We start from the raw sequence: 26,920 nt of genomic DNA, 5'->3' as shown, positions 1-26,920 counted from the left end.
AACCCTTCCATTTATTTCATCACTCGTTTATTAGGCATCTAAGAGTATCGGCCTCGAAAACAAAAGTTCGCTAGGCAATCCTTTAGTGAAATGTTTATATCAAAACAAATTTCACTAAAGAAAGTGATTGTAGTAGACAAGGTCATATATTTGTGACTAAAATGATTATAAGTAAAGAGCCATAATAATGATAAAAATGACACTCAGCGTAGTTAGAATATCACCCTACTGCAGAAAGTGCGCACTTTTTACTTTATAGCGAATGGAGTTTAAGATACCAGTTACTTTTAACTTAATCTATGCAAAGGTAAGAAAATTCTGCACGACAAACAGTAACTTTTCTCTAACCTGATGTTTTCTGCGAAGCAGCTTTAGCAGCAATATAATAAATCTCCATATTTTGTTGAATGGACAATGCTGACGGTTTCATTCCGATCGCTCGTGACGTCACTTCGTTGATCTGCAAAGAATTAAAGATAAAGAATCTTTTTGGCTTTTTATTGTCATTTTCACAAAGTCGAGATATCATAATTTGAAATATTTGAAATGAGTCCACACACGGTTCTTACGTCAAAATTCTACTGTTTTCTTGCTAAAAGACAAAAAATTGTAACTTGAATATCTGCTTTAAAACACATCGATGTATAGTATCTGAAAATGAAAATTCTGTCAAGTATCCTTGCTCTACTTCACTGGCCTCAGAGTCATTCAAATCATCCAAAATCAAAGTTCAGTCAAAAAAGACTCCAGTCTACAGTACAGAGAAGATTATCATATCAAGGACAAAGTTTTCCTTTGCTCAGTTTCGTTTTAAAAGATCAGAATTTGCTTCTGTGAAATTTCCAGCGAAAAACACATACTATTTGCTTGAACTTGCAACGTAAGACTACCGTCAAAATCACAGGCCGAAATAATATATCGACCTGTGCCGACCAATTCAGATTCTATTCAGCGCGCAATAAACGCAGAGAAAAGTAACCATGACGACAATCCAAGATTCTTTGAAAACTCAACCTCTGATACTCAGGGTAACGTAAGACAGATCCTATTAAAAAAATACACAGTCAACAAATTTACCTGGTTGATGAGTTTGGAGAGCCGGTCGTTCCACGTTATGAGCTTGTTGTCATGGAGACTATTGTAATCTCTTTGTCCACGTAATATTCGGTTTTCGAACATCACTCCTTCTAACTGAAAGTTGGAAAGGAAAAGATTTAAAGGTATAGCCACGTGCCACGTAAAAATTGAAATTCAGCCCAAAAATTCCTGTTCCATAATCATAAGCAAAGGTTTCGAGTTTCATTGGCTACTTGTGTTTCAAAATCCGATCAGTGATGGAGGATATAGCTTAGTTAGACAATTCTCGAGACAATTGACTTCCAAGTCCGAAGGGCTGGACTCGAGACTCCTGGATGGGAAATGAAGCCACTTATTTCTCATCCAGAACGCCTGCGCGTGGTTTTTACACAAACGCCGGATTGAAAGTAAAATCTGTCGCTAGATTTCAAAAAATGCAGTCCTTAAAAACGACGGAACCACTAGATACAATCCGTCGTCACGGTTGCGACGCGTTCAAGGCGAGTTCTGGATTGGAAATAAATGCTTCACTTTTTCTTGCCTGGGAAAAGTTAGATATTCCACTCTAGCCCTTCTGGCTTTAAACTCAATGGCTTAGACTATGTTCAGACGCTACAGTTCCGTATCGTCCCGAAACAAGTGCAGTGTGAACGTCAAAGTTTGAAACGTAGAAGACGTTACAAATGTTGCAAAGTAAAACAGATCGAAACGGTTTTACTCCACTATTTTCATCGTAACGTTCCGAAACGAAACAGTTCCGAAACTAGTGTGAACGTCAAAAAAGAAGACGTTACAAAGTAAGACAGATCGAAACGGCTTCGCTCGACTATTTTCATCGAAACGGAACTGCTCCGTTTTCTTGCTCCGAAACGTTCCGAAACTAATATCAACACTCTCGATCCGTAACGAAAATCACACCGGAACCCAGTCCCCTTGAAACGTTTAGGTTAATAACACTAATACCTGCACGGTTTGTAGATAATTCTCTGTTTGGTGAAGTTCTTTTTGGAGCGTCGATAACTGTTTGGTTAGGTTCATGTCAACTTGCACGTTTTCCAGTTTGGAAGCCACCTCATCCGCATGACGTTGTAATTTACGTGTACAGAGCGGACATTCTACAAAGATGAGAAATTCATAAGGTGATTCTTTTTTACCCATCCTATTAAAGATCCTATGAGACCTTAAACTTCGTCAAATGTTTCTTCGGTATAGAGGTCTCTCAGATTTTGCTAAAGGAACATAGTTTCCTCAATATGGAATAAAACTTTCCATTTGTATATGAAAGGTTTCCGCACATCAGGAATAACCAGGATAAATCAAAGGCTAAGACCTTAAAATAAATACGATTTGTATAAACATGAATAATTTTCGGAAAATCGGGATAACTTACGCCTGCAACCAGAGGGGCCAAAATCAGCATATTGTTTACGGCACGTATCACATTGGCGTCCGTCCACGCCTGTTTTGCACACGCACTGACCATCGACATCGTTCTTACAGGTAGTGCTTGTCACTGTACCCGTAGAGTTGCAATCACAGGCTAAAGATGTAAAAAAAGATGATAAGTACACAGGCTAAAAAATGATTTTTGATGGCATGTAGAATTATGTAAGCCTCGATAAATCTGTGTCTAAAAAAAGAGCGTTTAGTGAATGGAGTATCATAAAAGATTTATTGAATTTAATGATTGTGTTTTTGAAATAAATGTTATGGTATGTAACGAAATAGGGTATTTTTAGCAAAGCATCTTAGATGTTTGTGGCTAACAAAAGAATGCTTATAGTCAAACGCTGCTGCTAAAGTCAAACGATCTATCACGGTTATCGAGAGAATCAGGTTGCAGTATGTGAATAAGGAAATCTTTGCCAAAGCATCTCAACGGAGAGTCACTCTAAAATCGGGAAACATACCGGGTGCGCCACAAAAAAGTTTCTCTCTTTAAAACTAATTTTCTAGAAATTTAGAAATTATGAAAGAACCATTCCTATTTTATTGAAAAGAACAAAGATAAATTTAAATTTTGATGGGTCATTTATTAAATTTGATTTATTAGATCAAACGTTATCCTCAATTGAATAAAAAAGTTACTTTCAGAAAGTGCTCGAAGACGTTGAAAATCGACCAATCAAATTTTGATATCAATATTGGCAATCGCAATAGCCTTTACATGATTAAAATCATCTTTCAGTAATTAAACACATAAATTTCGAAACTGAAAAGACAAAAGGGTTTAAAATCTTCATCAAAATCACTTTAATTTACTTTTAAGGAAAGGTTCCTCAGATTTTTTGTTTTAAAGATTGTATAAAGTCTATGTAAGGCTGGATGTATCTCAAAACCCATATTTGATGTATTTTTATGAATTTTAACAGATTTTTTTGCCTTTTTTGACAAATTTCAGCCTTTTATTTAAATTCAACCTTTCTTTATATAACAAAAGGCCATTTAGACAGCTAGTTATCATTTTTAATGGCTGAAACGAAGATAATGATGTATCATGTGATTATGCTTCTGTTTAATTTGATAGGTCGATTTCAAACGTCTTTGAGCACTTTCAGAAAGTAACTTTTTTATTTAATTGAGCATAACTTTTGATCTAATGAATCGAATTTAATAAATGACCCATCAAAATTTAAGTTTATCTTTCTTCCTTCCAATGAAATAGGAATGGTTCTTTTAAAACTTTTAGATTTCTAGAAAATTGGTTTTAAAGAGAGAAACTTTTTTGTGGCGCACCCGGTATATCGGGGAAACTTACATTGACAGGGTTTATCGGGGAGGCCGAAGAAACCAGCGCTACATAAATCACATTTCATTCCCTCAGCGCTGGAGAGACATGAACAAACACCAGCATTGTTGCATTGCAGGAGAGCGGAACCATGTTCGTTGCAACGGCATGATTTGCAGCCTGTGTCCGTTAAATCGTAATGGTTGATCTAAATTGGAGAAAGAAACGATATGTGATTGTTTTAAAGCATAGTCCATATAAAAAACCCTGGTCTGGAAGCCTTTTTTTCTTTCCATTGTTTCTTACTTGAACTTGCGTTGAGTAATTAGTTTGTTTTGCTCACTTTTTGATCATGTGATTAAATCTTAAACCAATCCCAAGATAGTTCTTGGAGTACTTGTTAACTTGATCAAAAACTGAGAAAGTCGATTTTTATCTTTTGATATTAACAAAGGAAAAAGCTAACAAAAAGTTAAAACAATAAGCTACCAAACCAGGCATCTTTATACGGACTATGTTAAAAGTCACAATTAATTCTTCGCAACACAAAACTATCTAAAGTCAGATCAGTTAGAGAGTCAATAGCAAAACAAAAAATGAAGAAATGTCAATACCAAACTGTTAAGGTCGGTCTCCACTTACGCGCACTGCGATCGCACTTTTTCGAGCAAAGCTTCCACGCTATTGGTCAAAAGAAAAATGAAGCAATTCCATTGGCGCGATCTGACGTAACGGTTGAAAAAGCTGAAATATTTTTTGCGAGCGTCCCCTAGATTTTTTTGACGTAACCTTTTTTCGAAGTAAAAAGGACTGAGGCCAAAAGTGCGATCACAGCACGCGCAAGTGGAGACCGGTCTTTAGGGGGCACTGTTCAATGAGCGCAAATGGGGACGCACGACTGGGATTTGTTAAAATGGAACAGACGGTCAGTTAAAATAGGGGATCATGACCAATGACAAGTCCCCTTTTTTACCTGGGTGACCCCCGGGACAGCTATACTTACGTCACATTGTGAACAAGTCTTTCCAATGACACCAGGTCTACAAAAACATTGGCCAGTGATCATGTGACATGTTGTATTGATCGCACCTTCAGCATGACAACCACAAGCTATGGGAAAGAATATCATTAGGATACGACTATGTTATAAAATGTATTTTGCAAATGTTCACCAGATATTGAATTTGCGTCTTTCGTAAAAATTTCGGCATCATTGATAGCGTCATCACCACCTGATGACGTCATCATTCTTTGAAAATACCGAAAATAGAACACCCCTCAATTATCTTACACTTTCTTTTTTTTGCTTAATTTTTTTAATTGTCAATTGCTCCCACCTGATGGTATTTTGTAATTCTACAAACCGCCCCAGAATTGCCCTTTTTACCTAAATTAGCCTTAGATTTCTATATCCACGAACTATAAGAGCAATGAACACGTACCTTTACAATCTCCTTGCAAAGCATCTCCATAAAAAGATGGTTTACACATTTCACAATGATCTCCAAAAGTATTGGATTGGCAATCCAGACATTTTCCATCACGTTGGCATTTGTTACTATTTCCATTGCATTGACAAGCATCGCACACTCTTCCTTGGAAATTCTCTGGACAATTACATTCTCCAGTCTGTGGGTTACATATTTTGTCAACTCCTTTACAACCACAGGCTAAATAAGTAAAATGAAATGTATTAAAACTTGGTACAAACAATTCCTAGCGAAAGGCAAGTATCCATGATTAAGGATCTAGAATCCACATTGGAAATTCTCTGGACAATTACACTCTCAAGTCTGTGCATTACATATTTTGTCAACTCCTTTACAGCCACTGTACTCTAGGGGCTGAGTTAGTTCTCGTATGCACATCGGCGTATAGTCATCTTTTCTTTTGATCATGAAAGTATAGTCCTTGAAGAGTCAGAAAACGTGTGTGGCGTTATTTGGATCAGGCACAAATTTCCATAATGGCGGATTTTAGATTTTCAACCCTTTAAAATTTTTTTAAACTTTAAACATAGACATATTATATACCAATCCATCCGTGTATGAAAACGTCCATTCGATTTTTAGTCAATTTTCAATATTTTGAAAATTGAAAAATTGATTTTTTGCAGCAATTTTCAATATTTCATAAAGTTCAAAAATTGAATTTTAAATTTTGATCCAATTTTAATTATTTTTTCACACCCAAAAAAATTGAGAATTGAATATTCATCCAGTTTTCACTATTTTTCAGTCTCAAAAAAAATTGAAAATGTAATTTTGGTCTATTATTTTTAATTTCAGAAAATATGTTGACCTTTAAAATTTATTGAAATCCCAATAGGGGTCAAAAGGGAATGGCACTAGTGAGGAGGCCTGGGAACTAAATCCAAAACACAAAAAATTAACACAGGTCAATAATGCGTGTATACTTCCGTCCATTCGATTTTTCACAATAAAAATGAAATGAAAATTGATTTTTTTCAATTATTTTCAATTTTTCATTTTTGTTTTTAAATTAAAAATTGAAAAAAGAAAAATTGAGATTCAATTTTCAATTTTTCATTTTTTGTCCATGTGGGTGACATTCCTGTCATGATGATGTATCATTTAGGGTCGACGGGGTCTGAACATGGCAAAAGTGAAGCTAGGATGATAGATTTGTCGCAGACTGCTGTAGATATTATACATATTGTCCTATAATATCTTTATCACATTATTAACATATTACACGATCAGAAAAAACATAATAATGTAACATTTAATGATCAAATGATATAAGATCTTATTGACAAATTGAAATGATATGCAAGACCGAAGCTTTTGGCAAATTAGCAGTAAGATCTGTTACTTTGAATGTCCAGCCGGATCGGATCGGTGTGGGGATTATGGAAAGGAGGTGTTTATGGTCATTCTACGGAAGGTTTTTGTAGGTTTTTTTAGGTTTAGTAATTCTAAAGATTTACAGCAAATTGTAGCTGTCGCGATTATTCTCCACCGTGACTTGGTGAAATCTTTGTAAACTTTCTGAGCCACCCAGCCCTGTTACAGCATCTTCAGGACCTTTAAATAGACGATTACTCCAGCGTGGCAGTTGTCTTGCAGAATCACTCCACCAATTCTGTTCTGCTGCATGTTATATTGCGTAAGTATACCTATTGCGATTTACGGATCTCGGACTATACTTAGGTTGAACCCATCTGCAGAAGCTACGTTTAAAGCCAAGTATGATATAATTTTAAAGGGTAGTATATACTTATGATGTTACATCATCACCATTATTTGATGATATAAGGAAAAAATATTAAAAAACAGTGTAAAATGTTTCATGTGATAGAGATATTATACAAAGGATGCCTAAGCGCAAGCAACAAACATTGCCATTTCAGACCCCCGTCTAATCTAAATGATACATCATCATGACAGAAATGTCACCCACATGGACAAAAAATGAAAAATTGAAAATTGAATCTCAATTTTTCTTTTTTCAATTTTTAATTTAAAAACAAAAATGAAAAATTGAAAATAATTGATAAAAATCAATTTTTATTTCATTTTTATTGTGAAAAATCGAATGGACGGAAGTATACACGCATTGTCAGGTCAGATGGATATCTATTTATTATTTCGTATAAAACACCCCTGTTCTCATGACCTAGTGGAAGATAAAACTTCACCGGAGTGAGTCTGATAAAAGATTAAAATCGGCTGCGGGAAGATTTTTAAAGAAACTTTCCACTGGGGTGGAAATTTGAGCCTTTTTTGATTGGTGTGAATTTCGATTAGGTTCTTGGGAATTACTCATATGGCGTTCTAAATCTCCAGATCTACTAAACGGACACTATTTTGTGACGCTAGTTTTTTGGGGGATTTTTCTAGTTAATATATATACACTTTTCTACCTGTTTTTTTGCCAAGTGCAAGTGTGCTTTTTGACCGGGTAGCCTGGGCTATATAAAATTTAACCGGGGTGGACAGCTTTTATTTCAATTTCTCACTGGGGTTGAGATCACTCAGCTTCAATTGCCTGGGGTGAGTCATTTCTTCACTGGAGCTTAAATTTAGGCTATTATTTTTCACCAGGTTATTCACCGGGCGGACCTGGCAGGGACACTGATTTAGGGGTGTTATAAATAAGTGTTTTCAAATAAGTAAATCTACAACTCAACGTTTTCATACACGGATCATGCAGGCATGTTCCGTTCAATCAATTTTTGACGACATTTCTGGTCAAAAAATTGAATTTCGATGGTAATTTTCAATTTTCAATTTTCGAGTCAAAAAATTGAAAATTGAATTTTGATTGAAAGTTTCAATTTTATTTTTATTTCTGCCAGAAATGAACTGAAATTTCCAGTATCATCTTTGATTTTCTAATATAAACTTTTTGTATTGAAAATTGAAAATAATATTTTCAAATACTGAAATTTTGTCGTGAAGAATTGAATTTGACAAAACCAAACCAATTTGTAAAAAAAACGTCTCGGATGAAAAAATTGAAAGTTGAAAATGATTTACAACCAGTTACAAAGAAGACAAAGGAAACAATAGTTTTATTCAGTCTCTTCTTTGTTAGTCTAATTTTTCTCTTAATGTATCGATTACACACGCGTTTACTTCATTAAGAGCTGAAATGGAAGTGGGGAGAGTAAATAAGCACATCCAGACTCAGCCGAATTATAGGTGTTCTAATAAAAAAAAATCGGCTAAAGTCAGTACCTTTTAAAAAAAATCTGAAATCTGAGGCTCACATTTTTCTTAATCCGGGGGGGGTACTACCCTTGTCGACCGACGGGGGTGCTCCGCTGGACCCTACGTGGGACTCGAAATTTGCGAAAAAAGTGACCCTGAACGGGACTAAAATTCCAAAATTTTCTACTTTTTCCCCAAATTTTCCAAAAATAGGCACCCTACGAGGGACTGATTTTTCTATTTTGGTGTTTTTGCGGCCCTACCTGGGACTCGTGGAGGTTAAAAAAGGTATCCTAACCAGCGGAGCATCCCAGTAACCCACCTTGCCCTAGTACCCCCCCCCCCCCCCCCCGGGTTCTTAATATGTTCTTAGATTTAGGCCAATTTCCAGCCTTCTTTTGAAATTGTTCTTATAAAAAAAGAGTGTAGTCAAATATAAAAGGCCAGACAAAGACCAAAGAGTATCCGAAGAGTTAAATATTACGTAAAGGAAATTGCTCCAGCGTGAAATTTATGCCATAATGTATTTATAGAACCCAAAACTAAATTAAGCTGCAAAAGACCTGGAAACTAGACAGCAACAAATAACAATAAAACCGATGAAACACTACTTTTGAGCATCTGTTTTCGTGGAAAAGCAAGCGTGATAAAAAATTGGTTTGGTTTTGTCAATTTCAATTTCTTACGACACAATTTTCAGTATTTGAAAATATTATTTTCAATTTTCAATGCAAGAAGTTTATATTAGAAAATCAAAGATGATACTGGAAATTTCAGTTCATTTCTGGCAATAAACAAAACGAAAATTGAAACTAGCAGTCAAAATTCAATTTTCAATTTTTTAACTCGAAAATTGAAAATTGAATATTGCCATCGAAATTCAATTTTTTGACCAAAAATGTCGTCAAAAATTGAATGAACGAAACATGCACACACGACGGGTGATTCGTGTATAAAAACGTCCATTCGATTGTTGGTCAATTTTCAATATTTTGAAAATTGAAAATTGATTTATTGCAGCAATTTTCATCCGTGTATGAAAACGTCCATTCGATTTTTGGTCAATTTTCAATATTTTGAAAATTGAAAATTGATTTTTTGCAGCAATTTTCAATATTTCAAAAAGTTTAAAAATTGAATTTTGAATTTTGATTCAATATTAATTTTTTTTTGCACGCTCAAGAAAATTGAGAATTGAATATTCATCCAATTTTCAATATTTTTCAGTCTCAAAAAAATTTAAAATATAATTTCGGTCTTATTTTTAATTTTAGAAAAAATGTTGACCTTTAAAATTTATTGAAATTCCAACAGGGGTCAAAAGAGAATGGCACTAATTAGGAGGCCTGGGAACTAAATCCAAAACTCAACCTTTTGTCATTGGGGATCTGCGAAGAAAACATGTGTACAGTTATGATACGATACAGAATATATTAATTGTTATAAGAATTTGGAACATTTATTTATAACATCCATAAATTAGTGTCCGGCCCTGTCAGGTCCGCCCCTGTCAGGTCCGCCCCGGTGAATAACCCCGTTGAAAAAGATGCTCTAAAATCGGTTTAAAATAGCCTAAATTTAATGCACACGGCCTGTGTGTCAGCAGCGGTTATTTGGAAAGTTATTGTATCACCATGACGTAATTTCAACAAAAGCCTAATCATACAGTAAAAGACCAATTTTTTTTGAATTTTTTTTTGAAAACATAACAAATTTTTAGCTATACTCTTAAACCGCGTATAACTGTCGGTTAAGCCAATCAGCTTTCGGGCTGACATCAGCATGTATTTCAGAGTATACCATGGAAGTGCTTCCAAATCCGACCCCTACTATAAGTATAGCGCTATAGCCTTTAATTTGCCTGAGTACTGTATGATTACGCTTTTGTTGAAATTACGTCATGGTGATACAATAACTTTCCAATTAACCCCTGACACACAGGCCGTGTGCATTAAATTTAGGCTATTTTAGACCGATTTTAGAGCATCTTTTTCAACGGGGTTATTCACCGGGGCGGACCTGACAGGGTCGGACACTAATTTATGGATGTTATAAATAAATGTTCCAAATTCTTATAACAATTAATATATTCTGTATCGTATCATAACTGTACACATGTTTTCTTCGCAGATCCCCAATGACAAAAGGTTGAGTTTTGGATTTAGTTCCCAGGCCTCCTAATTAGTGCCATTCTCTTTTGACCCCTGTTGGAATTTCAATAAATTTTAAAGGTCAACATTTTTTCTAAAATTAAAAATAAGACCGAAATTATATTTTAAATTTTTTTGAGACTGAAAAGTATTGAAAATTGGATGAATATTCAATTCTCAATTTTCTTGAGCGTGCAAAAAAAAATTAAAATTGAATCAAAATTCAAAATTCAATTTTTAAACTTTTTGAAATATTGAAAATTGCTGCAAAAAATCAATTTTCAATTTTCAAAATATTGAAAATTGACCAAAAATTGAATGGACGTTTTCATACACGGATGAATTTTGCACCAATCTTGTGAAAGAAGATCGAGATTGCACTTTGGACTTATTTATGAAAAAAGATTTTGAAGAGGGACTAGTAAAGCATGATGAATATGTGTTGTAAAAGTCAGAGATTGAACATTTTACATTTTGGTCATTTTTAATTTCATTAAAAATATTGACCTTCGAAATTTATTGAAATTCCAATATGGGTCAAAAGGGAATGGCACTAGTTGTAGTGAGGAGGCCTGTGAACTAAATCCACAACACAACCTTTTCTCTTTGGGGATCTGGGAGCAAGAAAACATGTGTGCAGCTATGATACGATACAGAATACATTAAATGTTATATGAATCCAACTGTTGAGTTGTAGATTTACTTATTTGAAAACACTTATTTATAACACCCCTAAATCAGTGTCCCTGTCAGGTCCGCCCGGTGAATAACCTGGTGAAAAATAATAGCCTAAATTTAAGCTCCAGTGAAGAAATGACTCACCCCAGGCAATTGAAGCTGAGTGATCTCAACCCCAGTGAGAAATTGAAATAAAAGCTGTCCACCCCGGTGAAATTTTATATAGCCCAGGCTACCCGGTCAAAAAGCACACTTGCACTTGGCAAAAAAACAGGTAGAAAAGTGTATATATATTAACTAGAAAATCCCCCAAAAAACTAGCGTCACAAAATAGTGTCCGTTTAGTAGATCTGGAGATTTAGAACGCCATATGAGTAATTCCCAAGAACCTAATCGAAATTCACACCAATCAAAAAAGGCTCAAATTTCCACCCCAGTGGAAAGTTTCTTTAAAAATCTTCCCGCAGCCGATTTTAATCTTTTATCAGACTCACTCCGGTGAAGTTTTATCTTCCACTAGGTCATGAGAACAGGGGTGTTTTATACGAAATAATAAATAGATATCCATCTGACCTGTGTTAATTTGTTGTGTTTTGGATTTAGTTCCCAGGCCTCCTCACTAGTGCCATTCCCTTTTGACCCCTATTGGGATTTCAATAAATTTTAAAGGTCAACATATTTTCTGAAATTAAAAATAATAGACCAAAATTACATTTTCAATTTTTTTTGAGACTGAAAAATAGTGAAAACTGGATGAATATTCAATTCTCAATTTTTTTGGGTGTGAAAAAAAAATTAAAATTTGATCAAAATTTAAAATTCAATTTTTGAACTTTATGAAATATTGAAAATTGCTGCAAAAAATCAATTTTTCAATTTTCAAAATATTGAAAATTGACCAAAAATCGAATGGACGTTTTCATACACGGATGCCAATCGATCACAAATTTATGCTGATTATGAAAAATGTCAGAACCATGGTCTGAAAATTTCGTTATCTGGAGATATCATGCATGCATGTTTCGTTCATTCAATTTTTGACGACATTTTTGGTCAAAAAATTGAATTTCGATGGCAATATTCAATTTTCAATTTTCGAGTTAAAAAATTGAAATTGAATTTTTATTGCTAGTTTCAATTTTCGTTTTGTTTATTGCCAGAAATGAACTGAAATTTCCAGTATCATCTTTGATTTTCTAATATAAACTTCTTGCATTGAAAATTGAAAATAATATTTTCAAATACTGAAAATTGTGTCGTAAGAAATTGAAATTGACAAAACCAAACCAATTTTTTATCACGCTTGCTTTTCCACGAAAACAGATGCTCAAAAGTAGTGTTTCATCGGTTTTATTGTTATTTGTTGCTGTCTAGTTTCCAGGTCTTTTGCAGCTTAATTTAGTTTTGGGTTCTATAAATACATTATGGCATAAATTTCACGCTGGAGCAATTTCCTTTACGTAATATTTAACTCTTCGGATACTCTTTGGTCTTTGTCTGGCCTTTTATATTTGACTACACTCTTTTTTTATAAGAACAATTTCAAAAGAAGGCTGGAAATTGGCCTAAATCTAAGAACATATTAAGAACCCGGGGGGGGGGGTACTAGGGCAAGGTGGGTTACTGGGATGCTCCGCTGGTTAGGATACCTTTTTTAACCTCCACGAGTCCCAGGTAGGGCCGCAAAAACACCAAAATAGAAAAATCAGTCCCTCGTAGGGTGCCTATTTTTGGAAAATTTGGGGAAAAAGTAGAAAATTTTGGAATTTTAGTCCCGTTCAGGGTCACTTTTTTCGCAAATTTCGAGTCCCACGTAGGGTCCAGCGGAGCACCCCCGTCGGTCGACAAGGGTAGTACCCCCCCCCCGGATTAAGAAAAATGTGAGCCTCAGATTTCAGATTTTGAAAAGGTACTGACTTTAGCCGATTTTTTTTATTAGAACACCTATAATTCGGCTGAGTCTGGATGTGCTTATTTACTCTCACTCTCGCCACTTCCATTTCAGCTCTTAATGAAGTAAACGCGTGTGTAATCGATACATTAAGAGAAAAATTAGACTAACAAAGAAGAGACTGAATAAAACTATTGTTTCCTTTGTCTTCTTTGTAACTGGTTGCAAATCATTTTCAACTTTCAATTTTTTCATCCGAGACGTTTTTTTTACAAATTGGTTTGGTTTTGTCAAATTCAATTCTTCACGACAAAATTTCAGTATTTGAAAATATTATTTTCAATTTTCAATACAAAAAGTTTATATCAGAAAATCAAAGATGATACTGGAAATTTCAGTTCATTTCTGGCAGAAATAAAAATAAAATTGAAACTTTCAATCAAAATTCAATTTTCAATTTTTTGACTCGAAAATTGAAAATTGAAAATTACCATCGAAATTCAATTTTTTGACCAGAAATGTCGTCAAAAATTGATTGAACGGAACATGCCTGCATGGTCTTGCCTAGCGTTCAAATAATAAAATTCAGGGTGATTTATTTTTCTACATGAATTTCCATATCCACAATGGCGGATTCAAAACTTTCTTTCGTCACATGGGCTCTTAGGCTCTGCTAGGCTAAGAAAAATATTTTTTGAGCTTAAAACCCTGTAAAAAAAATCAAGGAGGTCTGAAATATTGAAATTTCTTAGGGATAGAAATTTTTTCTGGAGTAGCCTAATTTTTGTTACTTATTGTCCCCAATTTCAATGAGAACTGATACCATAATTACGACCATCTTTTTAAAAGTATGATGGCCAATAGACCTTTTCATAAATTACGTCACGAACATCACTTGCCTCGTTTTGAAATTATTGCCATGGTGATTAACTCCCAACGAATTTTATTACAACTACTTTCTATTCATAAAAAAAAAATTTAATGTCTAAAGAGAAATGATCACCATAGATATTGTTTGAATACGAGGCAAGTGATGTTCGTGACGTAATTTTTGAAAAGGTCTATCAGTATTTCTAAGATTATGCAGCAGGTTGCTTTTGGTTTATTTGTGGCTGGACCACGGTACTATCTGAATTTTCGTCATTTTAGCCGTACGTATAGAACAGCCATGTCTCTCTAATTCGAATCTGTATCATTCAAATCTTTCTGTAATTCGAACTAAAAATTACTCTCTGCTATTCGAATCTTTCTCTAATTCGAAGAAAATTTTTGGTCCCTTGAAGATCGAATTAGAGGGAGTCAACTGTAGATTTCGTTTTTTACAATACATTGTGTCCAAAAGTAAGCGAAAAAGATTTCGTTAATCCTTCATAAAGCTCTCATTCAAATTCAAAATAACTAAGATCAGAATGAAGTATGTTCTTTAACCTATTGATTTCCAATTTTCAAGGTAATTAAAAAAGGTTTTTTGTAAAGAAATCGAGAAATTACAAAAAAAAGGATTTAATTTGTATAGATATCTGGAAATTTATCAATGGAACAATGCATTAAAACGAAAATAAAACAATACAGTATGTTAAACTGACTAAATTTCTTTCTGATAATAATCGACAGGGAATCCATTGTCTATTACACGTTTTTTTATAAGAACAAACTATATAAGAACATAGGTTTCGATGGTCAAAATATTAAGAACAAGTTAAGAACATTTCAAGGCTTTGTAGACACTAAAGCACCAGATTTCTTAGGAAAATGGACAAAAATACTCACAAAACGGTAAAAATACACCTTTTTTTCCGAAAGAAATTTTATTGTTTCCAGGTCAAAAAGTCCATTGGGGATGGTTTTTTGGAGCGCAATTTTTTTCCATTGGATTTGAAATAGGGATGAAAACAAAGTCAATCTTCCATTAAGGATAAAGTTGTAGGTTATTTTTTCCACCGTGGACGAAATTCTAACCAATTTTTCAAGTGGGTAGGGAGTTCTCTCGGGTCTGTGACATATAGGGGCGTATCATCTAAGTTAATGAGTATATGAACGGCCCTCATTTGCTTGTCTGTACACAAACCCAGTATCTACGGCTTATTTCAAAATTCATTGCTGTAGAGTGTCTGTTGTCATTGCCTTTTCTCATTTGAGATTTTTCGAACCGTCCGCTGCAAAGGAATGTTGGTGAGAGAGTGGAGACGATGATAGAAGTGTTGTTATTTATAAATCATACTTCATCACAGAGTTCTATGTACGGGAATTTTTTATCAAACAGACAATGCGAGAGCGCTAAAAAGCGATAATCGTGAGATACACTCTGGTACAGAGTGCTCACTTTTGTGATCATTTAGACTCTTGGGCCAAAAGACAACAGCAAAACAAAAATCTTGCATAGAAGACAGGAATTTAACTGTTTCTCTTTAGTTTTATAGGGAAACTCGTTTGTACTGGATGTACGTACGATATGTTTCTTACTATACATACCTTCCGAATAAGTTTACGACTGAAGATAGGGGCGACTCGAAAACTCGTCTTTCGCTAGCTTATCTACCTGCAGTCAGGGGAAGGCGCAACTCTTTTTCTATTGATTTCTTCACGTACTGCTGATTTCCCCTATTCCTCAGTGCAGCTTGGCTGGGTGTTGAACCCACAGACTTGCGCAGCGTTTTTTCAGTAGAACGCTCTACCTTTAGTCATGATATTCATGACGTAATGTTTTCTACAGAAATACCCCGTTTTTAGCCAGTAGTGGCAAATTTAAACTAGACAAAACTTGTATAAAATTTGCCACTACTGGCAAAAACCAGGATCTTTCCGTAGAAAACATCATGTCATGAATATCATGAATTCCACGGCCGTACGCACAAACAATAGCGAGTTTATGTATGGGTGTTTTTCCGCGACGGAGATGGCGAACTTCTAATTTGTCTACATCCTAATTGACTGAGGACGACAGTAACTCAGCATTTTTATCATTCTCGATTTTACGTGTCAGGACTGCGGGTTTTTCCAAATACACAGGTTGCAAAAATAATGTTTGGAAGTCAAATGACACTTTCACTCGAAATTTTCATTTGTTTGTTACATGACCTTTATTTCTGATTGGTTCGAATTTTATCAATACTAATAAAGTAATTATAAAAATTTGAGTAACATGGGAATAAAATCACGTGAACTTTTTCGAGTAATAACATGTTTTGACCGCACTGCTATAATATTGCAACCCGTGTCTTGCTTCAGACCATGTTTAGTTTATGTTCAGACACACCGCCGTCCTCAAAAGTGCATATATATATATATAAACTCTCTATTAAATCCATTCTAATTACCTTGGCATCCGTGACTTGTGAAGTTATAAAACCCAGGGCTGCATCGTGAACAGTCGCGACCAGTGACCCCGGGTTTGCAAAAACATTGGCCAGCCACTTTATTGCAGGTTGAGTTGATTGAACCAATAGGATTGCAGTTGCAAGCTGGGAATAAAAATCATTGGATATGACTTTAAAGGTTTTGTTTTAAATAAGAGTGATATCGTTTGCTTACTCATCAGTATTAATTTAAAAGCTTTTTCACATTGGATTGACACTGATGTGGAGCAAGATTGGTCAGAAAGAGGAAAAGAAAAACATTTTTTGCTTATCAGCATAATATAACAATACATGCCCCGATACGAAATATTTGTCTGATAGGTATGAAATGGGAACACAACCTTTAAGTCATGCAGTTATAATAATATCTATGCAACCGCTAATCATTTTTGCTATGCAACCATACTTGGAGAAACCTCAAACAATTGATGAAATTGATAAATTAATTACAACAATTCATACATCTTTTAAAGAGCAACAGAAACCATTTAAAGAGATTCCGATCAATATATATGGCTTCCACAGAGTCCAGATGTCTTGAATTTGGAACTTTGGATGTCAATATCTTGGGATAGAATCACTGATTAACAACTTTAACCTGAATTTTCCAAATGCTTTTCATGATAGCTATGCCCTGACAAAGTTTCATTTTTTGTGCCGGAATCCCTTTAAAATAGAAACTGGATATACTTTTGATATTCAGTATGTCGTCTTTTTTTGTACAAAACAACCCACAAGACACCACCGGGTCAACTTACGTAAGGCGCCATCTTCGAATTTGACTGTCATACTGAAAGCACCTGCCAAACAAACTGCTGCTGATGTTGTACCAATCCTAGAAGCAAAAGAACATAGTGATGTCATAGATTAATTATATAAAACACTAGATGGAGCTTCTTTGTATTTCCCAAGCAACGGCAGGTGAAGCAAAATAATAAGCCATCTTTGATGAAAGTAGTTCGCAGTTTGGTAATTTATTCAACCAAGCAAAAAAACTTAATGGTGCAAAGTGAAAGATAAGGCTTGATCGATCAAATTACCGGCACCGAACTATAGTCTACTTATTAAAATAGCGGATTATTTTGAGTCAAATAGGGACGGAGTAGCTCTATCTAGTGTTTTACATAAGGTATCTGTGAGTGATATACATAAGCACATATGTCCTGGAGATGTCTTCGATTCAGAGAATATTAGTTGGTTATGGCATTTTTAACATTCCCTCTATTTCAGAGAGTGGTCTAGGGTATGAAAGACCCGTCTATGGTACGAAAAACCCTCATTTTTTAGTCAAAAGACTCGAAAGGTTTCACTCGCCATATATGCATACTTGCAACACACTACACATTCACAACCAACTCAAAATTACAATCTTGTTCAAAATATATTGAGAATATTTCCGGTTATTTCCTCTTTTTTAGAAATTTGAAGTTCGGGTGAAAAGGTCGCTTTTAAGCTATTTGTTAAATGTAATCGAATATTTAAATTCGGGAGGGTTTATAGACTTCCAGGATATATTGAGACCATTTCGAACTTTTGGATCCTCAGATCCTAAGGTCCTCATAGGTCTAGCGTTAAAACTCAGAGTTTAAACTCTACCTTCCAACCTAAGTTAAAGTGCTTCTAAATTGTTTGTGGCTATAAGATTTCGTTGGGAAATGCCCTTTGTCTCAAATAATATGCCTTGATTGTAGATGTAGAACTAGAAGATTAGTCTACATAATAGACAGATCCAGGGCTTTCAGGCCTTACTCTTGGTCTATAGGCACTGCTATAGGCGGCCACTAGTAACTCCCACCACGAATTGTTTACTGATGGGTTTAAACATAATAGAAAACTTTCAAAGCTTACCTAAGGTCATTTGCTTCCACGCTGCACGAAGTTTGGAAAAGTGTTCGGTCTTCAGATGTTAAGATACTAGCTTGCATAAATTGCAGCGGGATTGCTATCAAGCGTTCCTAAATTGAAACAAAAAAAAGATTTTATATATTATTTTCCACTCATCTAAGCTACGGCGTATCTCCTTCCCTCTTCCTGGAACACACCCCTGTGTCACAAACCCACTGGAAAATTGAATAAAAATTTCCGTCCCCGGTGAGAAAATGCCCCGAAATTTCAGCCCTACTGGGAAATAGCGCTTCGTGTCGCGAATGCGATTTGAACATTTAAAGAACATTCTCGAAAAGAGAAGAAACGAAGAAACATTTCGAAATTTCTCGACACGTTGTTTATGACGTAATCTGAGCACGTTTGTACATTACATAAACTGAACTCAGCAATTCTCATTGTACATAAACGAGTTTGGCAAGTTTAAAAGCGCTAACTCATCAGACTTGAACGTGACGTAGAACACGTACTAAATCTTCATTATATTTGAACAATAGGTCTTTTATTTTGCTTTGTTTAGGATTTTCATTATATCAGCAGTTTTTGAAGTAGTATAAGTAGGGAATATTTCTAGGGTATTTTAGAGTTAAATTTTAGTGATAAAGAAGATATACGCTATTCAAGCAATAAGGAACTCCCAATCAATTTAGGTTCCTAAAACATCGAATCATAGCCGCAATAATTACATGGTAGCAGAGGGTGGTTCAATTCGTTGTTTTATGGATTCAAGAGGAAAATCGCTTCAACAAGCGCAGAGGAAAACAAAGCAAGGATAAATTTTGTTATCGTGAGAGAAATTTCGTTAACAAATAAAGAACCATATAATAAAGGAACAATTGGATTTATATAATTGGCCCAGCTAGCTTTAGCGTACTGGGCCTTTCATTAGCATTCTGCCCGGTGTCAGTGTGTAACAATTTACTAGGCGATACGCGTTTTCATATATGGCGTTTTCAAGCACAGGCTAATTCATATTGTGAAGGATTTGATTGGCTGTTAGAACATGATTGACAGAATAAAAAACAATTGAAATCGTCTTTATTGATTAAAAACATAAAAGGAGAAAATACAATTAACTATTAAAACTATAAGAACATAACAGATGTAGTGTGTTTTAAGAAAAACAATGTAACAAACCGTAACAAACCTTCTTCTCTTTAGGAAGATGTTCTTTTAAAAAAAAGTTGTTTTTACATTTCTCTATCATGTGAACAGTTCAGTTGTTCACGTGTTAGGAAAAAAACATCTCTGTATATAAGATTTAAATATTATGAATTATTTCTTATTGTTGTAAATAAGAGATAGCCGAATGGTCTAAGGCGTCTATGGCTTGTATTAGCGACTCCAGGTTCAAATCCCCTCTGCTACTCAAGTCTTGTTCAGTTCATACTTTTATTCGCTGGGCCTTCGTGCCCTCTGGGCTTCTTGTTTAAATTCAAGAAAGTTTGTCAAAAGGAGATATTAATTGGTACAGGAGAAACTTTCAAAAAAGAAACTTAAACAAGAGGAATATCTTTTATTACAAAGGATTAACAGGAGTAAACGAGAGAAACAATTGAAACTATGGCGTCGAAGAGAATCGAGACATCAAAACAGAGATTATTTGAGAAAATCGAAGAGGGAAAGAAATACCTCAAAGAAAAAGAGAACATTTACGAAGTTAATGAGCTTACCAGACTTAGAAATGCCGTAGCCAAGAAAAACGCACAATTTGAAAAGGACATTCAAGAGTACGAGAAATCAGAAAATAAAGATGAAGAGAAAGTCACCAAATACCAAGACTTTCAAGTCGAAGCTGAGGACATCTTGGATGATTTGGAACATTACATCGAGACTACCAAGGAGAAATTTGAGAGGGAGGAACGAGAGAAGATTCGCCAACTAGAGGCTGAGGAGAAAAATCGCCAACTCGAAGCTGAGGAGAAAAATCGCCAACTCGAAGCTGAGGAAAAGAGACGAGAACAAGAATTTCAACTGGAGAAACTTCGTATCGAGTCTGAAGTTCAGATGGAGAAGTGTAAAGCCGACACAGCCACTGCGACCGCAACTGCAGCTTTAGAGAAAAAGAACACTGTGAAACAACAAACTGTTCGACTACACGTTTTTTTTTATAAGAACAAACTATATAAGAACATAAGGCTTCGAGGTCCAAAAGTTTAAGAACATTCTAAGAACAATCTAAGGCTTTGGAGACTTAAAATCATGCATTTTCTTAAGAAATTACATCAAAATGCTCAAAAAATGCTGAAAATAAGAACATTTTAAGAACATTTTTAGGCTTCAAATCCAAAAAACTAAGAACATCCGAAGGCTTCGAAAATTTTTGACGTTCTTATAAAAAAAAAAACGTGTACCAAAGTTAGAGCTTAAAAGATTTAATGGACAGATATTGAAATGGCAAGCCTTCTGGGACAGTTTTGAGGCAACAATTGATAAGAATGACTCACTTAGCAAGATAGATAAATTGAACTATCTTCGCTCCCAGCTAGAAGGTACAGCTCTGAAATCGATCAATGGACTAGAGCTGACACAGACAAACTATAACGTTGCTATCGAAATTTTGAAGGAGAGATATGGAAATACGCAACTGATCATAGATAACCATTATACAAAGCTATCGGACTTGAGTGTTGCAACTGATAGAACCTATTCATTGAGATCAACTTTCGATACAATCGAACAACACCTAAGATCATTGGAAGCCCTAGGAGAACACATTGATCAAAGACAGAATATCACTCTAATCCGAAGAAAATTTCCAGAATCCGTCATCAAGCAGATCGAAATGCAAAAACCACCAGAAGAACCTTGGACTGTCGAGAACTTGAGAAAAACCTTACAGAGATATATTGCAGCAAACGAACTTGCAGCCCAACATGAGCCTAAAACAAATCATCAGGGCAACCGTCGACCCGACTACAGAGATGGAACCATGTTCTCCAACACCAGACAACGCACCTTGAAATGCATATTTTGTGGAAAGGGACATTGGAACGACGAGTGCAAAACTGTTCCAACCGTCAAGGAAAGAAAGGAGAAGTTGAAGGGGAAGTGCTTCATATGCTTAAAAAACCACCAAGGAAGATGTAGGAGACAAAAACCGTGTTACCATTGCAAGAAAACTGACCATCATCGAAGTCTTTGCCCTACTCACACCAAAAAGGAAACAGACAATGGGATGATCGCTGATGACGTGGAGATTGATGAGGACACCTTAATCGAAGAAGAAGGACTCTTATCCGCTGGCGAGAATGTCATTATGCAAACCGCATTGATCGAAGCTATGGATAGAGAAGAATCGACATCAGAAACCACCAGAGTTTTAATGGACACCGGCAGTAGCCGCACTTACATAACCCAGGAACTTGTTGAGAAACTGAAACTAGAAATTGAAGATAAAAACCGATTGACTGTTTTTACCTTTGGCGGGAAAAAGCCAAAGGAGATGACTTCACCCGTTGTCACCATTGTGTTGAAGTCAAAGGATGGAAACATTCTCCAAGTAAAAGCCAACGTTGTGCCTAAGATTTGTGCACAGATCAATCGTCATCCCGTTCATCTTGAAGACAAAATGAAATTTCAAAGAACTTTCAGACTAGCAGACACCTTACCTACAAGCCGCGAAGCTTCAACCATCGGTATTTTGATTGGAAATGACTATTATAACGATGTCATGACAGGAGAAAGGAAACAAGTCCAGGAGGGATTATTCGTATTGAAATCAAAATTTGGATGGGTGATATCCGGACGCACCAAAAGTAAAGACAAGCATCACTCCGAGAGCACCTTGTTTGTGATGACCCATACATCAAGCAACATCCTATCGGAAATCCAACAAGCTACAATCACAGACAAATCACAACCGACACCTCCCAATCTTGAAGACTTTTGGAACCTGGAGACAATCGGAATCAAACCAGACGAACCAGACAACACAGACGAAATCGCCACAGAGATGTTCAACGATACAGTTACAAAGGAAGGTCAACGATACTTTGTCAGCTGGCCGTGGAGAGATGAGGATCACGATTTATTACCAGAGAATTATGAACTGTCCCTAGGCAGACTGAAATCCCTAACAAAACGTCTAGAAAAGGATCCAGACCTTCTCAGGCGATATGACGAAATTATTCAGACACAAGTTGAAAAGGGAATGGTCGAGAAAGTAGATGTTTCTGAAATGAACAATGCTAACAGGAAACATTACATTCCCCACCACGTCGTTGTCAAGCCAGACAGTACAACGAACACACGAAAGGACAACAAGAGCTTGAATGAGTGTCTTTACAGAGGACCAGTCATCATGGAAGACTTGTGTGGACTGCTCATGAGATTCAGAACAAAGAAGATTGGAATTGTATCAGACATCGAAAAAGCATTCCTGCAGATCGGCATCCAAGAGGATCAACGAGATGTAACAAGATTTTTATGGCTGAAGGATGTCACCAAACCAGTCTCCAACGACAACTTGATGGTATACCGATTTGCAAGAGTACCATTTGGCATTATTTCAAGTCCATTTCTTCTTGGTGCCACGATCCAACATCACATCGAGAAGTCAAACACACCAATAGCACAGAAGATCAAGGACAACATCTACGTTGACAACATCATCACAGGGGCCAACAACACGGGCGAAGCCGTCGAATTGTACAAGAATGCAAAGGAATTATTCAAAGATGCTTCAATGAATTTACGAGAATGGTTGACAAGCTCAAAGGAGGTCAACAGCCTGATCAAACAGGAAGATCGCATTGAAACCACGACCGCTAAAGTGCTTGGACTCAACTGGAACACGGAAGATGACGAGCTATCAATCTCAACAAAGAAATGCTACTTAGCCGAACAAGCCACAACTAAACGAGAAGTCCTGGCAGCTATCGCATCAATATACGACCCCCTCGGAATGATGAGCCCAGCAATCATCAAGCTGAAGATTTTCCTACAATCACTTTGGAAGAAGGACATGGACTGGGATGACCCATTGACAAAGGAAGACAGAGAAACGTGGCTGGATCTGACCAAAGAATTGAATGACCTGGCATCAATACAGTTTCCACGATTCATTGGAAATCAGAAGCAGCAATTACTTGGATTCTGCGATGCATCAAAGAAAGCATATGCTGCGGCAATCTACCTTCGAACAGAGATTGATGGTACACCCAACGTCAACTTGGTTTTTGCTAAAACTAGAAACGCACCAAAGGAGAAGAATGTCAAACCAAAGAAGACAAAGAAAGGTAAAACCAAAGCAAAGAAGACAAAGGATGAGATGACTATCCCAAGACTGGAACTAATGTCAGCTCTAATCGCCACAAGAGCACTACGTTTCATGATGACACTATGGGCTGATTCAAAATGTGTTCTTGATTGGTTGAAGCAGAAAGATAACAAAGATGTATTCGTAAGAAACAGAGTCAACGAAATCATCAAAGAGAATGACATCAGCTTCAGATACGTCAACACTAAACACAACCCAGCCGACATCCCAACCAAAGGAATGAGTACTGAAGAGCTGAAGGAAAGTAAATTGTGGTGGTATGGACCAGAATGGCTGAAGAAGGAACCCAATCAATGGCCAACCTGGGATGTGGATCAAATCAACAAAGAATCAATCAGACGGACACTGGAAACAAAAGACAAAGGATCTAACGTTATCTACGAGACATCCATTGCAGCCACTACAGCCAACGCAGAGCCAGAGGAAGATGTCATACAAGCACCATTCGGAATCAAAGCTGAGAATCATTCCTCATTCAACAAAGTTCTCCGCATCACAGCATACGCCAACCGTTTTCAACTCAAGATAAAAAAGATGGTTACCACAAAAGGAGATTTGACAGCAGAGGAGATCGCATCAGCAAAGCTGCAATGGATCAAATATTTACAGATTAAACACTACTTGACGACAACCAAAGGAAAAGTCACAATGAATAAGAAGACAGCAACCAACCCACTCAACCTACAACTGGACGCAAATGGTATCATCAGATGTCACAGTCGACTATCAAACGCTGATTGGCCACTAGAGATGATCCATCCAATACTTCTACCAAGAGGAGAAAGATTTGTTCAATTGATGATAGAGGATACACACAAAAGACTGTTCCACTCCGGAGTCAACCACACACTTGCAGAGATGAGGAAACAATACTGGATCCCACAAGGACGAGCTGAAATTAAACACGTATTGAGGCGCTGCAAAATCTGCCGAAAACACCAAGGAGGACCATACAAGATGCCGGAGATGTCACCTTACCCAAGGAGCAAGCTGACAAGATCAACACCATTTAAAACCACTGGACTTGACTACTTCGGACCGTTAAAAGTAAAACAAGCAGACGGTTCAACACAGAAAGTCTGGGTGTGTCTCTTCACCTGCGCCGTGGTGAGGGCCAGTCACCTGGAAATTGTCAACGACATGACAGCCGAAGAATTCATCATGGCACTGCGTCGATTCATTGCAAGAAGAGGAAAGCCAAGCCATATAATTTCAGACAATGCAGCACAATTCAAATTAGCTAGTTCTACAATCGACTTGGCGTGGATCAAAGTCATCAACGATGAAGCAGTGACGTCATACTTAGCCAACGAGGGAATCAAATGGTCATTCATCATCGAACTATCACCATGGATGGGCGGATTTTACGAAAGAATGGTGGGAAGCAGCAAGATGGCACTGAAGAAGGCAATTGGGCAAAAACTTCTCACACCAACGCAACTACAGACTTATCTGACAGAAACAGAAGCTATATTGAACACACGACCATTGGTATACATTGGAGAAGATTTGAATGATGGAACTACAATCACCCCATCACACTTTCTGTCACCCAACACTAAGACAGGAACACCAACACTTGAGGACCAAGACGAAATCAATGATCCAACATACGTCGAGGGAAGAATGGAATCAAAGGAAATACTTCTGGACACATGGAAACGAGGACAACGGATGTTAGAAACATTCTGGAAGATTTGGAAGAACGACTACCTTCTAAATCTCCGTGAACGAACAAAGTCTCGTCTATCATCACCACGAATTCAAGCACACGAGAAACCGAACGTTGGAGATATCGTCCAACTCAAAGATGACACACCAAGAGGATCTTGGAAACTTGGAAGAATCACTGGATTAATCACCAGCACAGACGGAAAGATCAGAGCAGCAAAGGTACTACTTGCGACAAAAAATACCGTCAACCGTTCGCTAAATCTACTTTACCCCTTGGAATGTGAGAATGATTTTAAAGTCGAGGACGATTTAACCACGGATGACATTGACGATAATCAAGATGTCAAACAAACAAACGAAAAGGAGATTCAACCTAAACGACGCTCAACCAGACGAGCAGCATTGGAAGCTCGTGATAGAATTTACGGACAAAATTTAACTGACGAATGAATCGTTATTATTTGCCGTCGGGAATGTCGCGAATGCGATTTGAACATTTAAAGAACATTCTCGAAAAGAGAAGAAACGAAGAAAAGAAACATTTCGAAATTTCTCGACACGTTGTTTATGACGTAATCTGAGCACGTTTGTACATTACATAAACTGAACTCAGCAATTCTCATTGTACATAAACGAGTTTGGCAAGTTTAAAAGCGCTAACTCATCAGGCTTGAACCTGACGTAGAACACGTACTAAATCTTCATTATATTTGAACAATAGGTCTTTTATTTTGCTTTGTTTAGGATTTTCATTATATCAGCAGTTTTTGAAGTAGTATAAGTAGGGAATATTTCTAGGGTATTTTAGAGTTAAATTTTAGTGATAAAGAAGATATACGCTATTCAAGCAATAAGGAACTCTCAATCAATTTAGGTTCCTAAAACATCGAATCATAGCCGCAATAATTACACTTCGTCGTGCAAACGTCATGATTATTACTTCTCTCATTTGACCGAAATTCAATCCCACAATCCTTTTCGTCTTAATTCAAAAGTCGTGAAAGTTATTACTTTTTCTTTGTAATTGAGTGTAATTTGCGTGCAAGCGTAATAAACGCAAAGGGTGATGGGATTGAATTTCAGTCAAACATAAAAATCAATGTCTATTTTTAGATTCGCGACGGTATGCTATTGACTTTGATTTCATTCCCACTCGAAAATTCGGTGTCTAAAAATTGCACTCCTTAACCATCCCCACCGGATTTTTTAACCTTGGAACAATGGAATTTCTATCCCCATTGGGATTTTAATAGGAATTTTTATCCCCACTGAGGAAAAACGTTCCACCAGGGTTGTGAGACAGGGTTTTGTAACTGTCTAGATATTTAACTTTTATCTGACTCAAAGGTGTTTTATTGTTGTACAGGCCGAGCCTAAAAACTTTGCTGACACAGCATAATTAATAAAAAAAACTTTACTTTTTACATGCACCAAAAAGTACCGAAATGTTGAGCAAATAACGAAACAGATCATATTTTTAACAACTGAATATTATTTGTTCAAAAACTTTTTAGTGGTGAACAAC

General features: G+C 36.3%; 4 protein-coding genes across 4 annotated transcripts in view; 3 read left to right on the top strand and 1 right to left on the bottom strand.

Annotated features, from left to right (window-relative positions):
- The window catches only part of LOC136819084 (laminin subunit alpha-1-like), an 80,166-nt gene that overhangs the window by 36,367 nt on the left and 16,879 nt on the right, over positions 1–26,920 (bottom strand). Inside the window, exons 14-23 of the mRNA XM_067075252.1 lie at positions 18,405–18,511; positions 17,315–17,391; positions 16,518–16,661; positions 5,248–5,475; positions 4,809–4,915; positions 3,836–4,013; positions 2,468–2,617; positions 2,041–2,192; positions 1,078–1,191; positions 349–460 (exon numbers count right to left, since the gene is read on the bottom strand). Of these exons, the coding sequence (XP_066931353.1) occupies positions 349–460; positions 1,078–1,191; positions 2,041–2,192; positions 2,468–2,617; positions 3,836–4,013; positions 4,809–4,915; positions 5,248–5,475; positions 16,518–16,661; positions 17,315–17,391; positions 18,405–18,511 (1,369 nt within the window). The remainder of the gene's footprint in view (positions 1–348; positions 461–1,077; positions 1,192–2,040; positions 2,193–2,467; positions 2,618–3,835; positions 4,014–4,808; positions 4,916–5,247; positions 5,476–16,517; positions 16,662–17,314; positions 17,392–18,404; positions 18,512–26,920) is intronic.
- LOC136819079 (ribonuclease Y-like) lies at positions 19,878–20,600 on the top strand. The gene has a single exon (XM_067075247.1). The coding sequence runs from the start codon at positions 20,004–20,006 to the stop codon at positions 20,598–20,600; it is 597 nt and encodes a 198-aa protein (XP_066931348.1). The 5' UTR covers positions 19,878–20,003.
- On the top strand, positions 20,795–24,734 carry LOC136819078 (uncharacterized). The gene is made up of 2 exons (XM_067075246.1): positions 20,795–24,627; positions 24,705–24,734. Exons 1-2 carry the CDS (start codon positions 21,226–21,228, stop codon positions 24,732–24,734), a joined length of 3,432 nt encoding a protein of 1,143 aa, XP_066931347.1. The 5' UTR covers positions 20,795–21,225.
- On the top strand, positions 24,836–25,888 carry LOC136819023 (uncharacterized). The gene has a single exon (XM_067075181.1). The coding sequence runs from the start codon at positions 24,862–24,864 to the stop codon at positions 25,843–25,845; it is 984 nt and encodes a 327-aa protein (XP_066931282.1). The 5' UTR covers positions 24,836–24,861; the 3' UTR covers positions 25,846–25,888.

Source organism: Clytia hemisphaerica, unplaced genomic scaffold (genome assembly GCF_902728285.1).
Source record: "Clytia hemisphaerica strain Z4C2 unplaced genomic scaffold, Clytia hemisphaerica genome assembly, whole genome shotgun sequence".
NCBI lineage: Eukaryota > Metazoa > Cnidaria > Hydrozoa > Leptothecata > Clytiidae > Clytia > Clytia hemisphaerica.
This window is presented reverse-complemented; position numbering and strand designations above follow the sequence as displayed.